General features: G+C 50.0%; 1 protein-coding gene across 1 annotated transcript; it reads right to left on the reverse strand.

Moving 5' to 3' along the window:
• Nucleotides 1-1365: 1365 nt before the first annotated feature.
• Nucleotides 1366-17591, reverse strand: WNT5B (Wnt family member 5B). Its single transcript, XM_086467270.1, has 4 exons — nt 17497-17591; nt 16524-16771; nt 9944-10236; nt 1366-1824 (listed from the first exon to the last, which is right to left on the reverse strand). The coding sequence occupies exons 1-4, from the start codon at nt 17574-17576 to the stop codon at nt 1366-1368; spliced, it is 1080 nt and encodes a 359-aa protein (XP_086323396.1). The 5' UTR covers nt 17577-17591.
• Nucleotides 17592-19295: the final 1704 nt, after the last annotated feature.

Here is a 19295-nt window from a genome sequence, read left to right on the forward strand (position 1 = left end):
CTAGAAACAGCATTTGTTCCCTGCTTTATGAATTGGATTCTACTAAAATCCCAACGTGGTAAGACTGATGAGCAGACTTTGGTAATGCCTTCTGCCCTAGTACAATTTTATTATACTCTTTTATTACCAAGGAAAAACATAGAAAAAACTTCCATCGGTGAATATACACCCACATTCTGGGAGCAAACGTATCTGTGGTTAGCTTATGCCAGGGAAGAGCACAGCCCGTGGACTCTGAAATACAGAGCAGCAAAATAAGACACCCCACCAAAAGAATAAAACAAAACCACACATATACACAAGCAACAGAGGGAAAGAAATGTCATTGAGGGGTGTTTAATGTTAAAGAGAAACTATACATCTGGGATGGTGGTGAGGAGGATTTAATAGAGCTGAACAAGGTGACCACCTGCATCCACTTCAAAGAGGAAAACCAGCAGCAGTATGAGTGCTTATGCAGTCATGTGCATGTGTGTGCATGCAATTCTTCTTTCTAATGACAAAATATGAAATATATTGCCTTTGCACCAGCAGCTTCTTCTGGTTGACAATTGACAAATTCAGTTTTAGCATGGGTTTAAGAGGAAAAAAAAAAAAAAAAAAAAAAAGTCTCCCTCATGCCCATAGCCCTGCAGCCTGCACTGGACAGATTTCTCCTTTGCCCAGGCGGTACAGAAAAGCTAAGTGCCGGCTTCACGGGGACTCCCAGGCTGTGCACTGGTCAGCCACAGGTCACACCTTCCTCCCTCACAACAGCAGGTTGTAAACCTTCCTGCACCACATTGTGGTCTATGCAGCGTCCAGGAATGGTTTACAGGACTCTGGATTTTAAGCCATATTCTTGCAGAGGAGCCCTGGCTAACTTCCCCTCTAACATGACACAGCCCTTTAGAGGGATCAAGAATTGGTTCCACATTCCCCAGTGGGTTTAGTGGGGTGGCAGAGTTTGAAAATCAGGTAACTAGGACTCACCCACCCCTGATTGTAATTTCAGATGTGCAATAACTATGCAAAACGCTGAGATTTACCGATGAGGGAGCAGAAAGAATCCACTCTTCCCCTTCTTGCTGGCTCCGTTTCTGTAATGAAATAGTGTGTGCTTGTGTGCAGCGGGGAGTTCACTTCATCAGCACCTCCTCAGCCTCTTCACCCTGACTGAAACATCCAAGGGGAGATGCACCCAAAGACAAACTCCCCAGCAGAACTGAAGGAATGGCAAACCAGCTGGCCTAATGGGGGAAATTTCAAACCCAAAATGTCTCTTAAATAAGCTTCTTTAATTATTATCATCATCTGTTTATTTATACAAATATAAAATATATTTATATAGATTTATATAATATAGATTTGTTGCTTTGGTGGCTTTCATTTACAGACGTACTGGTCGACGATCTCTGTGCACTTTTTACACTTGACATAACAGCACCAATGGAACTTGCAGTGGCAACGCTCCACCTGGACGCTCTTGAACTGGTCATAACCCCGTCCGCAGCACATTAGCTCACACCCATCCATGCCCTCTGAGGTCTTGTTGCACAGTCGGCCCTGGGTGCCCAGAGAGCCAGTGGTCTCATTGCGCAGGCAATAGTCCGGGCTGGGGTCGACATAGACCAGGTCCTCTTGCGTCGGCATGTTGAAACGGTTGTTCACCAGCTCCAGCTTGCCCTTGCGGCTGATCCTCATGGCAGCGGCGCTGTCGTACTTCTCCTTCAGCAGGTCGCCCACCTTGCGGAAGTCGGCCAGCTGCAGCCAGCAGGTCTTGAGGCTGCAGGAGCCCGACACGCCGTGGCATTTGCAGGCCACATCCGCCAGCTTGTACACAGCCTGCGGGAAAAGAAATGCAATCAGGCAACGCTGCGTTTATTCCTGCTGCACTGGCAGCTGGCTTAATTACAGTGAATTCATCACGCTTTCATAACCGCTTTGATTATCCCCCAATTTCTCTTGTTTCGCCCTTCAGAAGAGACAAAAGTCTCCTCTTCCTCCGGTTGTGACTGCTGCATTCCTGTTCCATAAATATGTTTATTTCTGGTCACATTGCCTCTGCCATTGTCTTCCCCACCCTACCTGCTTTTGCCCTGGCAGATTTCTGACTTGAGAGCAGCAAAGGAAAAGAGAAAGAGTCCTCGCCGCGTGGACACTGGAAATTCCCCCAGTCTCACGGTCCACCGGGGTAATGCATGTTTTTCCCTTCAGAGCTGCGACAAGGGAACACCTGGGAACCTGCCCGTTTCCTACTCCCTGCACCAGGAACCGACGCTATCATTGTAGGGATGCATCCATCTGCATCCTTTTGAAATAAATCCCGGGACCCGCACCCTTTCCCTCCGCCCTCTGCTGAGAGGAGCTCGTTCCGGGGCAGAGTCACTGCTTCCAGAGAGGGTGCCAGGGGTGACGAGAAAGATGAACACCTCTGCCTTAGGGCAGGGCACCTCACCCCTGCTCGAGGTGTCTCCAGGCGCCCTCCTTGAGGAGCCGGGCCGAGACACAAGCCCTGACCGCAAACCTGCGCCATCTTGTGTCCAGCCCTTTCCCTGCGCTAACAGGGCTGCCGCCACGCAGAAGGGCCTACGTTTTAAACGGCAAACGCCCGCTTTCCCTGCTGTCTTTTCCGAGATACTTTCAGCTACGTTTTCAGGAGTCTGCGGGGACTGTAGATGCATCGTACCCCTGAAAATCCGGCGTCAAGATTAACAAATAGTCGTGAAAATCCAGGCCAGTGAGTGTTAAACCCTGAGCGGAGCAAGTACACAACAGTGTGAAGGATGACAGCGGTTACTCTCCCCCTCCCTGCACTAGCTGGGAAATATTGAAAGATATTCTAGAATAACAATGCTCAAAATAAACTGAAAAAGCAGGTTAGCTTTGTTCTTTTCATTAACTTCAGAGACAGGTAGGAAACTGCATGCTACACGAGATCCTGTCAACGCAGGCTCTGACAAGAGATTGCAAAGCGAAGAGTTGGCATCCCCCCACAATCAGAGCTGCTCCGTGTTACAGCAGCTTACTCCCCCAGCCCTTGCCTTGCTCCTCATGCTCTCACCACCAGGCTCACGTGTGCTCTCCCATGACTATCCTGCGTCCTGCACGTTGGCGGGGCAGTGCCCCTGCCAGACCCTGCGTGCCAAACAGAGCTGTTTGGCATCAGCTGCAAAATTACCGCTAGCTGTATCTGGTGTGGGAGATCAAGGAACAGGAGAAAAAATTAGTATGTTCTGAAGGAGATGGCAATGTGTCTTCTAGCCAGCTTTTCTGCTGAAGAAAGCAGCCAGACACTGAGGTTTCTTTTCTGCCTCACTCATCGACACAGAAGAAAGCTCCCCAGCTTTCTGCATGTACTTGCTGAGGAGTAGGTGAACAAGGCAATTGAACATACTGCAAGCAAAACTTTCTGCCTACGACTATGTCCTGGACCAGCAGTGAGAGGTCAGAGTTCTACAACAACTGGTTGCTCCTGGTCTAACTAACGTCTAGTGCTTTTGACAGCTAGTGAAGATTCAATTTGGCGTAATGACTAAATCACATGGAGGCCAGTCCAGCTCCCAAGAAAGTCAATGGAGTGAGTCCTTAAAACAGAGAAGCTTTAGTTCTGCTCCTCGGAGCTCAATTTACTGAGGCAATCCCTCACGGCGCAACATAACAGCTACAGGCTGGGAGTTAAGCACTTGTCTTGGATCAAACTACAACTGCGGAGGACCAACCACACCGTTACTTAAGGATTCCTGCTGTACTATAACCAGACAGAGCTACAGCTGAATTTCCCGAGCCCCAGACACTTACTATATCCTCGCTGCATCGCCAGCCTGCTTGTTATAAGCTTGTGTTAGCACTTTTTGGTTATGGTTCTGTCAAATCCCAGGCCACTTGTGCCTCCCTTGCCCTTGCATGTGTTTTTATAAAGTATTATGATTCTTCCTAATCCCGGGCTTTGTTCCTTTAGAAAAACACTGCAACTCGATCCCTCTCAGTTAATGTCAAGGGACTGAGTTCACTCTGACTTGGCTTTAAGCAACTGATGCTCAAAACATCTGGCCCATGTGGGTAGTAGCTGTGCTGGGGAATGCGAACGCTACCAGTTATCACAGGTAAAGCACGGCGCCACTCAGCCCCCCGCAGCTCCCACTATCAATGTCCCATGGAGGTAACCAAAGCTTCAGCTGCTAAATGGCTCTCCCACTCTCCCTCTTTGCTGCCCGGATGGGGAGAAAGCAGAGGAAATTGGAGAATTCCTCTCTAGCCAGGCTCGGGTCAAGGTAAAGAATAACAGACCCCACATGGAGTTCTAAGGGCAGGGTCTGATCGATGGCTATGCCACTTAAACAGGTTGAAAACACCTCTAATGGAAAGGCTTAAAGCCCCTTCCCATAAGCCCAAGTTCTCTTCCAATTCTTTCCTTGCAAGAATGGCAATGGGAAGAGAATTAATGGGGAATTCTTATGTGGTCAATTAGCCAGACTCCCTTCCAGGCTCTTCTGGCAGTGGCTCGAGTGACTGATGACTGAGGCCTGCCATATGCCGACTGGGTAAACAGCATGGAAGGACAGACCGCCACAGTCTGCCAGACAGGGCGACAGATAAGGAAGGGGGGGAAATGAGAGAGAGTAATGGAGACCAATTGGAAGAAAAAGACAGATGGAAAGAAAGGACATATTGAGATAACAGCCAAAGACAAACAAACAAGGGCAATAAAGCAAGAAGCCACCACCACAAGGGCTCCGATGTGGAGTGAAGGGGTGATGGGGTCAGGACTGCCTGAAAGATAAAAGACCTCTGGTCCCCTCCCATCCCTCCCAGTTCCTTCTAAGAACCACAGAGAGCAGGGGCACTCTTCTCTCCTGCCATCAGAGCTCCACAGGGTTCAAGAAGAACTTTCTCACCCACAGGAAACTGAGTGAGGGGACATGCCAAAAATCTACCTAGAAATCAGAAGACATCAGCTGAAACACCGGCTGGGAACGCAGGGCAAGGCCGTATATGGGATGGCACCTGGCGGTCACTTAGCAATGCTCACTGCCGTGTCTCCAGTACTCCTTTCTTTCAGCACCAACTTTCAGGAGTATGGAGTTACACGCGCACCTTCCTACTTCCAAACCCAGAATCTCAGAAGTGAAAACTTAACATTTAGGAATGCAGGACTAGATGGGACCTCCTCAGTTATTAAGTATGATCTCTTGCTATTGTAGGCACCGCTTCAAATAGTATTTTCCTTAAATGTATAGAGTGCCCTTTAAAAAGCAATTAGGTTTTCAGCCACCATTATTCTGATCACTATTCCAATGATAAAGTATCTTTTTCTAATTTCCAGCCTAAACGTATTCACTTTATGCCCATTTGCTATTGTGCCAAATTGGCGTTTTGCTTTAAAAGTACTTTTCCTCCCCTATTATTTCTCCCACTAACACAGACATCAGTCATATCCTCTCTCAACTTTCACTTTGCTAGGCTAAACATGGCAAGCTATTCTAGCCCCCTTTCTTAAGAAAAGATTCCTATCCCTTGGGTCAACCATAACAAGCCTTTTCTAGTCTGAGGTCATTTTGCCTGGGAATATGAGAACATACAATATTTTGGGGCCTCACGAGGGCTTAATACAATGGCATTAGTATTCCCTCATGTTTTATGAAAAGACTTTCCCTAGTACATTATAGGATATTTACCACCTTCTGAGCCACATTACATCTGCAGTCATTTGCAGCTGACTGCTGCGCCCAGTTCTTTTCTACTCATTTCCTAATGACTAAAATGTTTTTCATACAAGACCTCAGATGATGGTCTTAATGTAGTTTTATTGGATGTCATTAGCTGCTGTACAAAATGCAGATTCTCCTCTGTATTCATAATACCTGCCACCTTTGCCTCAGCAGCAAATTTCATCAGCTCATTCCTAATTCTTGTGTTCAGGCCGAGAAACAAAAATACTAAGTGTTGGTCTTGAGGCAAGTCCGTGAAGAACTCTGCTAATTAAGCTCTGTCAAGATCAAGATACATCTTTTCACACAACTTACTGACATCTTTCCTTGAACCAGTTTCTTGCCCACCTCGTAGCTGCTGCATTTTTCCTTATCTTTCCCAATTTAACCAAGTGTTTCCCATGTAGGAAATAGATTAAATGTCTCACAGAAGTTCAGATAAATGAGACCTAACAGATTTTGCTTTTTAGGGAACCAGTGATGCTCTAAATGATTGTGTGATCTATCTTTGAGAAATTCTTCTCAAATTATTTCCCATTTCTCCTCTTCCTCTGAGATATCCTTTCCCCCAGGTCCTCCTGTAAACGCTGCCAAGGTCACACTGCCTGTGCTGCCGGATGCCAGCTCTTTCAGAGTGCCAGGAAAGAAAGTGGCTACTCCCTGGGACTTGGGAGCTTCACGCTACCTGGGTTTTGCTCTTCAACACCTTGGTTGCGATAATTTCCATTTCCAGCCTTTCTCCTTTGCTCCCATGCTAATATATTTCTGAGAGACAAGAGGAAAGGCTGCCCTGCACTGGCCAAATAACCACCCTGACCAGATAACCCTGGAACCTGTAGCAGTGCCATCCCAGAGCCACCCCAGGTCTCATCTCTACCCAGATCCTTTCATATTCACCTCCTTTCCCAGTCCCAGCATCTCCGTTCCTCACTACCCCCAAATCCTCATCCACTCAATCCACCCAAAGCCCCACTCTCAGTTGCTCCACAGCCCTCCGTTCTTCCAGCCCTTTGCTGCCAGTTGACTCCCATCTGAATCATTTGACCCGACCCCAAGCATCCCTCCATCAGCGGCCCCCTGCACCATCCCCCCCCATCTCAGGTCTGCTAGCCCCAAAACTCAGTACTTGCTGCTCAGCTCCTCTTCCTCTACCAGTCTGAACACGCCAGCTGCCTCCTCTCCCTTCCTCACTCCCACAGGGTGCCCGCACCATCAGCCACTGCCTACTGTGACAGACCTTGCCTGCCCCTAGGGCACCCTGCCTGGCTTCCCCCAAAAAGCACACTCCCAGGGTGCTTTTAAAAATCTACACTACAAGCACTTATTCCCCTAGGCAGAAGTGCTGAGGACAGAAAAAGACACCTCGGTTGTGCGGCGGACATACGGTACCCCTCCCGGTGAGCAATGCCCCCCATTCCAACTTGAAGCCCCACACAAAGTAAAGTACTCACTCACTTTGGGAACCAAAACTATTCTGTCTTTAGACTCAGCCCCATCCTCACTGACTAGCAGTCTCCTTTCTTCTAATCTCCTCCAACGTGCAAAGTTTAAAAAAATTTTGCTGTTTATTTTACTACCCTTTGCAAGGTCTGACTCAGCATGATTTTTTGTTCTCAATTCATCTTTACACTCCTTGACCTCTAAGACAGAGCTTTTCATTATTTATTTGCTATCAGTTCTTTTTTTTCCTCATTCTTAGTAGGCTCTTGGTCTATTCCTAACAGCATCTCTGTGATACTTAGTCATTCAGTAAGGTCTGGATATTCTTCCTACAAGCTTTTTCCTCTTGCTTGCCATGCAGAATTGTAATGGCTTTAGCATCTTTGACTTGAAAAAGTTCCAGACCTCCTCCACATCGAGTTGCTCGGCTGAGTTTACTAACAGGCTCCCTTACTTTATCCAAGTTTGTTCTTTGAAATCTACAAGCTTAATTACACACTGGTTTATACTCCCATTTAATTTAATCTAAAATGACTTGTGTTCATTTAATCTAAGTTATTTTCTATGGCCATCTGTTCCACAGAGTCTACAAAAACCAAGCTTGAAATAACATTGTCTTTTGCTGGCCCCTTTGGAAAGCTTTCGTCCAGGTCCTGTGTTAACTGGAGACACAGAAATCGCCTTGAGAGCTTGTCTATGGAGTCCGAAGAAGCACGGGCACTGTGGCATTCCAAGCACAATTCAAACAACTTTCTGCACTGTAGTAAAAGCAAGACGTAACTGTTTTTAGCTCTGTCCTTAAAGCAGGACAAAGCTTTCCTTCCATCTAAAACCATATCATCATCTGAAATCACAGCTCAGTGAGATTCTTGCCCATATAACACGAACAACAAGACAGGGTAGTTTTAGCCATGCTGTAGAGCAAGTATCTTCTCACCTCATCTTCTAATACAGATTTTATTACAGTTCAACTGGTACCTCAAACTATTGACCGTTTTTTGTCTCTGGATCCCTCAAGGCAATAGGACTGGCTGTTTAAAAGTCTCAGAACATATTCACTTCTTATTTTAGGCAGGGTATTTATTTGTAGTAATCTAAGTTCATGACTCCAGACATAAAAGATTTTCAAAGGAAGTAATGCAGAGAAGAATGTCACTTTCAAGCTACTACTCCCTGGAGGAATGCCCCCCCCCGCCCATTTCTAAGCAAATGCACACCCTCTGCCCTTCCAAGCCAAAAAACCACAGCCCCAACCCAAAACCCACTGAATTCTACAGCTTTCAAGTCCACAGTTTTCCACCTACTGCAAATTTACCCCAATTTGATTTTCCAAAAGAACCATGGAGTATTTTCAATGCTTCAGCCTGTCACGTTGATTTCAATCAAAAAAATAGAGCAAATCTTCTTTGGTGGCAAAATGAAGCCAAAATGACATGTAGAAAAGACAAACATACATGGGAAACATCATGCAGTAACAGTTAGAAGGAAGGGCAGAAAATTGATAAGGAAACTAAGGATACTAGTTAAGAATGTGCAAAAGAGCAAGGCTAAGTACACTTAATATGATTTTTTTATATTCCTTAGAATGAAATTAACCTTAGAAAAGCTCCCTACTAGGGAAGAATGATACAAATTTTAAACACCCTGTGGAAAAGGCACAAATGTTCAAGTAAGTATTCCTGTTCTACATTTGGAAAGAGGCAGGATTACATAGTTATACTGCATAGGAATGATACTACAACTACACCTTCCAGGCTATTAACCACAGACAGAGAAATTATGTAAAAAGCAAATGTGCATACACTGAATGCATACAAAGCCAGCAACTTTGCCTACATTTATGCATCAGCGAAACCAATACCAGAACTCAGCATGTCATTTTGGTATCCAGTTTCTTAAAGGATATGGAAAAACTGGCAAGGGTACACTAAAGTGACATGAAAATGACTTGATGTCTAATGAGAACCTCTGAAAGTAAGAGAGTCTTCACTGCTCAATCTAGTTTGTCAAGGAAGAGTGCTGAATAAATTACAGAAGATAAATAATTCTATGCAGAGGAAATTTTGATTACTAAGAGGCTTTTGGATCTAGCTGTAAAAGTCAGAAAAATAACTGATTGGAAGCTGACGCCAGATAAATTCAAATGATAATGAGGTACATTATTGAAACAGGATGATTAATGATGGTAGCATACTACAAAGGGAAGTGATGAATTCTCCATCCCTAGAGGTCTCCAGATCAAAACTGTGTATCTTCTCAGAAAATGAATGTCACCTAGATGCAAATTACTTATTTTGCCCAATACCAAGGTAATTGAGCGAGGTGTAAGTTTCAGAGATGGCCAGGCAGCCTGATTCAGCTTTTGCTTCTGACCTTACACTCCCAAAAATCTGAGTGATGGCAGTAGAAGAGAACTCACATGCCAACAGATTCTTCTTTTCTCCACCAGCCTGTCACACTGGCAGCTCTGGGAAGCCAGTTTCTGAGATGTAAACTTTGAAAGTGGGCCGTGACAGCACCTAGTTTATTTGGAAAGGGCTTACATGTCTGCACACGTGTGCCATACAGTATCTCAACAGACCCAAAAACTCACTGACTTTAGCTGGCAATGGAAGCCTGCCATTAAAACTGGAATATAATATCATCAATATTGCCTGTAACATTCACAAAAACGCAGAAAACGTGACCATACATGGTTACTGGGGTATCACTGGGCTATCCGTCATCAAATCTCCAAGCAATTTGGTATCTAGCTATCTCAAGCCTTCTAAATCTGCCTCCGAGAAAGACGAAAGCGTCAGCATTTGTCTTACCCTGCGACCAGCCTCGTTGTTCTGCAAGTTCATCAACATGCGAGCCTGCTCCTCTGAACCTCTCACGTAGTTCTTCTCCCGCTCCTTGGCATCCACAAACTCCTTGGCAAAACGATATCCGTACTCCACGTTATCCCCGCAGCCACCCCACAGCCAGTCTCGGGGCAAGTCCTTGGGCCGGGCTGTCCGGCTGCAGCCACAGCTGGAGAGCTCTCCTTCACGGCAGGCCCGGCTGATGGCGTTCACCACCCCAGCAGCACTGACGGCGTAGGTGAAAGCCGTTTCTCGGCTCCCTGTGAGAGAGTCGTGAGAGGCAAATTAACGAGAGACAGATCTCATGTAACACAACGTGCAGCAAGTAGCAAGCAAACGGGCTCTGGACAGTAGGACATGGTGTGCTCTGAGAAGGTGCACAGAATTAACTGGAACAAAGGAATGGGGTGGTCAAGCACAAGGGCACCCTATTCTGGTAGAGGGGGAACTGTCCTAACACACGCTTGCAATCCCGTTTTTGTGTTCATTTCACAATAACAGCTCCAGCCAATTGACTGCCCAGAGCTGGCAGTTTCTGTGCAACCAGGATCAAACCCACATCCGATTCTCTGACACACACCAGGGAAGGGTCTGAGATTCCTGCTGTTGCCTGGAAGAGTATTCTTGGGAAAAGTATGTTCATCATGAATTTGTAGGTGCTGGTCGTCAAGGGTTACTATTTTTATTACACCTATGTTTGCCCATTTAAGCGCCCTGGAAACTCCAGGCCTTGCCCAAAAGAAATAGCAACACCATAGGCAGGGACCGCTCGGCCTCTTTCCCCTTCAGTATCCTCTCATTTCAACCTGGAGGAAACTCTTAAGCAGCAAGAGGGTTATTCACTTGCTGAAAATACAGCTGCTGTCTTAGCCACTGAATTTGCCAATAAACATTGAGAACATCTAACAAGTTTGTGCAAAAGGAAAGTTTTGGTTAAGCCTGATACCACTCTGGAATGATTTTCATTTAATAGGGACAAGCACTCTTTATGGGCTTCTCAGTTCGTCGACCTTATCTTGGTTTACATAAGATCAGCTGAGAATTGTTTTGTGTCAAACTGGAGGAAACCCATTTTTACACTAAAGCATCAAGGCAGAGGCTCTCCTAACGCCTTCAGAACCGCAGCACTGGAACAAGTAAAACTTTCCCATGTAGACAATAATAAATGAAAAGACTTTCCATTAGCAGGTTTACTAGAGACTGCCCTGCTTGGAGTGTATGCTCTATAACAGCTTAGAGCCTGAGCCAAGCAGCTGGAGCAGGTCTCCAGCTATGTATTCCTGGCAGTGATTCAGCCCCAATTTGACCGGGGCACCAACACAGCCAGAACACTGCATGAGGCCAAGTGTGCTGCACCAGCGAGTGCTGTGGGTCTGAGGAGGGGGAGCAGAGGGGGACGAGGAGGCAATCCACACCTGCACTCTCACCACACGCGTAACAAATGGCTAACCCAACACCTTCAGAGTCATTGTGTGCGCCACCAAACTTTCAGGTGATAAAGAGAACAACTGCCAAAGCTCCACTGGAATAAGCAATCTGGTTCTGAAGAGCTGCTAACACCAAACCCCAGCAAGACGCTCTCAAGCAGATTTGAGTGACTCCAGAGGGCAGATCCTCCAAGAACAGTTTGTCATCAGCCCACGAGGCACTCAGTGCCAGCTCCCTCAGCAGGACTGAGCTGATGCTTTTGGTAGGCTCTTGTTCCAATTTGCATGTGCTGACAATCTGTAATTAATAGCAGCTTATCACCAGCTTAGTGGTAATGACCCAAGACAAAGGCAAGGCTGTGAATGGCATCCACCTTGCAGAACAACTTGTAATTTTTTTTTTTTTTCTTCTCCCCCCTAAATGAGAGTTGTACACTAAGGGCTTCTGCTCTGGAGTACAGCACAAGGCTGGCAACATGCTAATATAGAAGGGAGGGCCTTACCAGCAGGTCATAAGGACAAGGACTATGCCCCCCACACCTCCCTGGTCCCAGAGATAAAGAGGAGTGACTCTTAGTTAAGGTAATTCAGCTGAGACTGGACCATAAGGGAGTTATGGTCATTTTTCAGCAACCAAAATCAAGCTTTTACTCATCTAGTTTGTTTGGCACGTTACAGGTATTTTAAGGTAACCGTTCAATGCGCAGTTGTGCCCCTACCAGTCTGTGCCTGCATGGTGAGAGCCCTGTGGACACACCAATTGTCCTGTTAAGTAGAGCACTCCCTGCATCTACAGAGATCAAAATACGCACAAGGAAAGGACCTCCCGATGTTACCGCTTGTACAACAGAGCCTGCATGACTCCGGGTGCTTAGCATCCTTACAGCTTGATTGAGATCCCTGAAAGCACAGGCCACAGGAGTTACACTTTCACTGGCCATGTTTTAACCACCTCCAGGTTTCGGATGTAGCATCACGACAACTCAATGGGCAGCCCCTGGACCTGCATGAATTGTTTGGGCTGCTGAGGATGGTGGTGGGAGAGGCTGAAGCAAGACCCAGAGGGGTGTTCCCCCCCCCCCACGCCACCCTTGCTGCCCACCAAGCAGAACCAAACACGGTACTCGCTAGATGTAGGTTTGGGTGAGCGCAGCTTGGTTTGGGAGGCGGGATGGGACGTGTGCGTGAAACCCTGTGCTGCTACTCCAAAGCAGATTTGTAGCTGGCAATTGTGGGCTTACACGTCCTCGTTTGCTCTGCTCTCCTGCCACACCTTCCAGCCTCGTAAAAGTATTTGTGTTTTCGCCCATCATCTCAAAGCTCACTCCAGTTCCACACCTCTCTCTGTGCTGTCATCTCGAAGGACAGGGCTGTTATTCCCCAAATCTGTGCAAACGTGCACAGAGGTCACCGAGACGCTCAGGCAGTAACTCTCCCCCCTCCGCCCTCTCCCACGCCTCTGCCGAGCTCTCCGGAGCGCTGGGCCGGGGGCGATGCCGGGGCCGCCGTCCCCGGGAGGCTCTGCCCGCCGGCGTGGAGCTCCGCGGAGCTCTGCTGCCCTCCTGTGCCTGCCGGCCAGCCGCCACCGGCAGCCCGCCGGGGAGCCCGGGGCTGCGGCAGCTCTCGGGGGGCACCGGCGACGGTGCCAGGGTGAGCTGTGCCCAGGCAAGGGGTCGGTCCCCAAGGCTTGCTTCTCTGGAGCTGCACGGGAAGGCGAGGGGAGAAGGACATGTCAGTGAGGAAACTGACACAAAGATGGTACAGATGTGTCGCTCTAACTTACTTTTTGATGAAAAAGTTTTCGTTTCAACGGATTTCTTTTAAAGAGCATTTCTCTAAAGTTTGCCAATCTCGAAGAAAAACAAAGAAAAATATTTCTCTTTGTTCTCTTCTTTTATGACTCCTTTTTTCTTTTTCCCTTTTTGCATTTGAAAGGCAAAAGAGATAAGATCTTTGGCTCCAGAAATGACTCAACTAACCTGGAAACCCCAGCTTTGCATTTAGGTTTGCACTGAAGGAGATATATTCTCTCCTCCCCTGAGGAAATTCCAACACGACCTTCTTGGGTGCTCTGTCCTCTCCCTCATAAGCACAGAAGTAAGGAATGTGTCTGTATATAATGTATAGTATATATATATATACACACACACATGCAGTCTAAAATCTGTATTGAACAAGAAGCAGCTTCAGAAGGATAATTTTTGTACATTGCCAGACATCATTATTGAATAAACCACATTTGAGAGGTAAGAGCAGCTCTTACACCACCACAAACAGCAGGAAAAAACAATGCTAAAAAGCAGCCTACTTCAGTGCTACGGATGCCTCCACAAAAGCTTTGTATCATTGGACTGCCTCACCTCTATGAAATGCACAAAATGAAGGTGTAATGATTAAACACAGACCAACCGGGTCTCCCGTTTCCGAGCTGAGCCAAGTTCTGCGAGGGGGAAAGGAAACTAATCTTCCAGGTTTCTGAGTGAACGCTCTCTCGAGGATCTCACAGGCTTTGGACTTGGCCAGGGCAGGTTCTCCTCCCCTCTCACAATCCAGAGCAGCTCAAGAAATCATATAACACACGCCATGCCGGCATCGGTGGGTGGGCAGACGAGGGTTGTTGGCACACTATACACCTTCTGGGTCCTTCTTATCTCTTCCCCCCCTCTCCACAACACTCTGGCATGCCTCTGCACTCTTGCAGATATTCTGGTCTCCAGACCTTTCTAGTGCCATTGGCACAGAGTACAGAAAAAGGGCTGTGGTCCAGAATTGGGGCTCAGAGGCTGAAAACAGGAGACAGGCATACAGTATGAACCCAGGAAGAATGACTTTCTAGTTGACACAACCTGAGAGACTGGAAGGCTTTGTTTTCTTCCTCGGTGTGGAAAATAGATTTGCTGAAATGATGAGCAATACCTCATTACAAAGCAGGAAAAAGTAAAAGCAGAAGATAGAACTAAGAGAAGAGGCAGCATCCCCCTCCACAGCAGCTTATCACTCATGTAGACAACAGCGATGAATCATCACAGACCCTGTAAAACCCAGGCCACCTTTGGTGACATTTTACTTCCTTCTGTGCTGTCTTGTGCTGGTGTATAAACATCTGAACACCAACTGAACAGAGAATATAAAGGGGATGGGTTCAAAACTCTTTGTTACGTTTTTACGCAGTGGGCAACCACAGGCAGTCACCTCACAGACACTACCATCAGCAGATTCCTACTAGAGATACAACAGTACTCCTAACAAACAAATGCATGCACCCACAAACCAAACAACAGCAGCAGGACTACTGGACATACCCATCACATGCCCACACTGCTTCTTTCCTCATCAAAACCCAAATCTACTCCCAATCTAAAGTAACAGGATCAAATTCATTTTAGAGAGGAGGAATCTTCCCTCTTCCAATACCCACTCTAGTCCCTTCTTCCCACACACACTCTGATCCTTCCCAGTAGCTTTTTATCCTTCAGCTCTGATCTTTGCTTTCTCCTAGTTCACCCTTACTTCATTTCTGCAGGTGTGGACTCACCCACTGGACCAACCCAGGGCTGCAGGAAGGTACCAAAGAAAAGGACGAGGTTTGCTCCAGGAGGGGAGATTCTTATTTTCTTGTGTCTTTGCGGAGTCACGAGGATCTTTTGGGGGATCTGAAATTTATCCTGTTCTTTGGGATAAGCGACATGTGAGGGAGGGACATCAGAACGGAGAGATGGAGGTGTATTTTCTGTCCTCTCCCTTTGGTGGCTGAAGTTTCAATTTTCTCTATGAAAGCACAAGTCTCAACAATCTGGGATTGCATGCAGCCCCATCTGGCCCCTGCCCTTGCTACCAGAAAGCAAGAGATCAAGGATGCGCAGATGCCTTGAATGTGTGCCAGGAGCTGAAATTATGTGTCAGGAAACAGCATTTCCCAGGGATGCACCCCAGAGAAGCCAGGATTTGTTGGGGTATGAGCTGGGCAGAAAGGGAGGAATTAGAACAGCTCTGGTGGGCTGAGTTCGGGATTCTGAAAGGTTCAGTAACACGTGCAAAAAAGTCCCTATAATTCTCTAGGACGACACATAAGAATTTCAGGACCAAATGGATGGGATCACAGGACCTGGCTACTCTGGTGCCCTATCACCTTGACGCCCCAGAGGTATTAAAGATGCATCTCTTGGTGTCCTGCTGCCTATGTGGGTTTTTTTGAGAGTGAAGCCAAGAAGGTGGAAGCAATCTGGGGGGCAGCTGGGGGTGCAGGAGCTGGAGGTCTTTTTCCATCCGTTGCTAAGGGTTTCCCCTGACCTTACAACCGAGAAATAGTTCTGGTACTGGATTCTTCAGTGTAAATGATCGGCTTTGTGGGTGGGAAACAAAACCTGGGGTTGGAGAGTGTGTGTGAGTGTGTGTGTGTGTGTGTGCAAGCGGCTGTTTTGACACCTTTTCTTTATTGTCCTGGCTGTCGGACACATCAAACCAAGCCCGGATTTCTCAGTTTCTTGCCATCAGATGATTGCATTTCAAAAGGAGCTGGGACAATGTGGCCAGGTCACACCTCAATTCAAGTGCAGCAATGGCCTGTCAATGCGCCTCTTACGGCCAGCAGGGCAGGAATTATAAAAATCTCTTAGGTTTACACAGAAAGTGGCAAAACAGGGAAAGGGGGAGATCCCATGCCAGGGGAGTCCGTGTTTCCCGCATCTCAGAGCTGCATTGCCTGTCTGAGGGCACTCCAGATGCTGGGAATGATAACAGGGGTCCATTGTTCCTGGCCACAGCTTCTTCCCTCCCTACCTTTAAACAAGCACACAAAACAAAAGCAGCCCCCGTCTTCCGAACCTTCCCATGCCCCCCCCTCCCAAGAAAGTGTGCCCCCCTCCCCGTCCCCCCTGCTGCCCCAGCTGACTCCTGCTGTGGCTCAGGTGCACTGCTGCCACCCGCTCAGGCAGCACACGGGCAGCACCAGCACACCAGGGAATGGAAAAGCTCATTAAAGGCAGCTTTAGGAGCGGTGCTAATGGGGCTCATCAGTCCCGCATGTGTATTTGAAGAAAGGGAGAAAGCTGCGCAGGGTGAGCCGGCCTGCGCCCAGCACCTCCCAGCGCCCAGCACCTCCCCGTCCTGGGTGCTCCTACCTATTTTCATGACCCGCCCAAAGACAGAGGTGTTGTCCACCGTGCTGCAGTTCCACCGCCGCTGCCGAAACTGGTACTGGCACTCCTTGATGGCACTGCGGGCCCCTTCCCCGATGAACACCATGTGCTCCTGGTAGAGCTGGCAGAGCTTGCGCTGCCCGGGGGACAGCCCCGGCAGCTGGCTGCACACCGGCTGAGCGCCGATGATGTACATCTCAGGTCTCTGGATGGGGTTCATGGCCAAAGACCTACGATGAGAAAAACATCCAAGGGAGTCTGGAGGGAGAAAGCCCCCCTCCGCAAAACGCCCGGCACCTTTCCCCGCCAGCCCAGCCCCGCTCCCAAAGCCCGGGCGCATTTCTCATGTCAGCTGCCTCCCACTACGGCTCTGCCAGATGCGAGGCTTTTCCAGGACTCTAGCGGGAGAAACACAGCTCGTTTGTAACTTGAGTTTAAACACAGAGGACACCCGGGATGGGGAGGGGGGGACAGAGAGAAAGCTCAGCACTTTCTCTGTGAAAGAAGAAAGCGAGCTGCTTTTTTACAGACCTCCAGCGAGCGATGCCTGCCTTCCAGCCAGGCTACTTTCCGCTCTTTAGGGGAAGGGGGCTCCGCGGCTGCTCCCAGGGCTTTTGGCAGCGGGTAGGAAACCTTACTCATCCTCTCCTTACGCATTCCCCACATCCTAAAGCCCGGACGGGATTTCAACGAGCCTACACAAAAGGAGCCCAGGAGGGAGAGGGGCTGCGTCCCACGTCCCCACAAATTGGTCAGGGACGGTGGGAGGCGGGGAACCTGGAAAGAAGCGAGCTGCTGCGAAAGTAGCCCGGGAGGCAAGAAAGTTCCCCCGGGGAAGCCAGGGTAGCCGCCCCCCGCTCCCGCTCCCGCTCCGCCGCCCGCCCCCGGAGGGTCCCCGTCCCCGGCCCGCGGCGGCGGACAAAGGCTCCGCGGGCTCCCCCGCGCCCTCACTCACCACCAGGAGTTGGCGTCGGCCACCGGCGAGGTGCAGCTGCAGAGGAGCGCGGCGGCGAGGGCCAGCCTCGGCCCGGTCATGGTGGGCTGCGGGCGGCGGCGCTGGGGCAGCCCCCGCAGAGCCGGCCGCCGGGACGGGGCGCCCTGCGGAGAAGCGCCGAGGAGAAACCCTGGAGCGGGGCCTGCGTGCGGCGGGGGGCGCGGCGAGCACAGCCCGCCTGCCGCCCCCTCCCACCCCGCCCCCGCCGCCCCCCGCAGGACCCTCCCCCGGCCGCCGCCTCCCGGGGGCTCCGGCGGCGGCCCTGCCTCCCCCCCACCCTCGGCCCCGGGGTAGGGGCCGCGCCGCCGGGGCTCCGACACCACCGGCGGAGCCTCACCGTCCCGTCCGGGGGGGAGAGAGGGGACGCGTGGGGCTGGCCGCGCTCTTAGGGGCGCCGGGAAGGGACCCTGGAGCCTCCGGGCCGCTCCGGCTTGGCCGGCTTTGATGCGCCCCCCGCCCCGATGCGCCGGTGCCCCCGGGCCCGGGGAGCCCCGCGGCCGCAGGTGTGCGGGGAGCCGGCGGAGCACATCAAAGCGCCGCGCTGGCCCCGCTGCCTTTGTAATGCAGGGCCGGCTCGGAAATGAGCTGCCCCCTCCCCAAAACGGCCTCCAGAAGGGCCCCACGCCATGGCCCCAGCCCCGCGCCCCGGGCGGGGGGTCTGCGGGGCTCGGCTGGGCTGCCGGCGGCGAGCGCAGATAGGGCTGGCACCAGCGCCTAATGGCTTTATGGGCAGGGGAGGTGGACAGGAGAAAAGCTTCAAAGGCTCCTCTTGTCCAAACACCCCTCTCCCTTCCCGGCTTGACCCACCGGGAACCTCAAAGGCGGAGGCAATCTGGCAGCTCCTCATCCCTTTCCCCCTGCCAGACACCGGCAGAAAGCAAACGCAGGCACCCCGGACCCGTGCGGGTACAGGGAACAAACGCTCCTCGCACCCTGCCTCCCTCACGCCGCAGGGAAGCAGCCACCGTATCACACCATCGACACCACTGCTGCTGCCTCCATCTCTACACGGTGCCCCACCGTCCTGTCCTACCCTGCGCCACACGGTCCCCACCTCTCCACCACGGACAAATGCCCCCGCCCCAGCCTCCTCGCCAGGACTGGCATCACCCCTGACCCTGCCCCTGAGGCGGCGGCTCCCCGAACACAGGCTGAACATGCGGGTCCCCCCCAGGTTGTGGCCACAGCGTACGTGGTCCACGACCCGCAAGTACCCAGCCTTTCACTCTGCCTCCCGAGCAGCGCCCGAGACATGAATCACCCCACTCGGCAGCTCAGACCGCTGAAGTATATTTTTTATCAAATTCCTCGCGCCCGCCACGGTGGACTTGCTGTGTTTGTTTGCAGCACGCTTCGCTTCTTCCCCCATCCAGATGTGCTGTACCTGCAGCTGGTGGCCCATCTCACCTGGCAGGCAGATGTGGGGCTGCAAGTGCCAGAATTAGCCTCAGGACAAAAAAGCCTTGTGTGACCCAGAACCTGGGTGGGAGGGGAGTTTTACAGCTCGGGCACGGCAGGATCCACGTCTGAAGAAAACAGGGTGACTTTATTCACATCTTCTATATCCTCCCTTTTCCTCCTCCCACAGCCCTGAGCGTGACGGAGGGATGGCGAGGTGTATGTGTACGTAGCCACGCATACATGTTTTGGGTCTGTTTCTATAGGGAATAGACAGAATGGAAAGTTTATCTCTGGGAGTCTGGGGAGGAAGGAAGTTGTGTATGGATGAATGGCTTTTCCATGACAAACAATGCGTCTGC

This window comes from Leptosomus discolor, chromosome 1, assembly GCF_034619465.1.
Source record: "Leptosomus discolor isolate bLepDis1 chromosome 1, bLepDis1.hap2, whole genome shotgun sequence".
Classification (NCBI taxonomy): domain Eukaryota; kingdom Metazoa; phylum Chordata; class Aves; order Leptosomiformes; family Leptosomidae; genus Leptosomus; species Leptosomus discolor.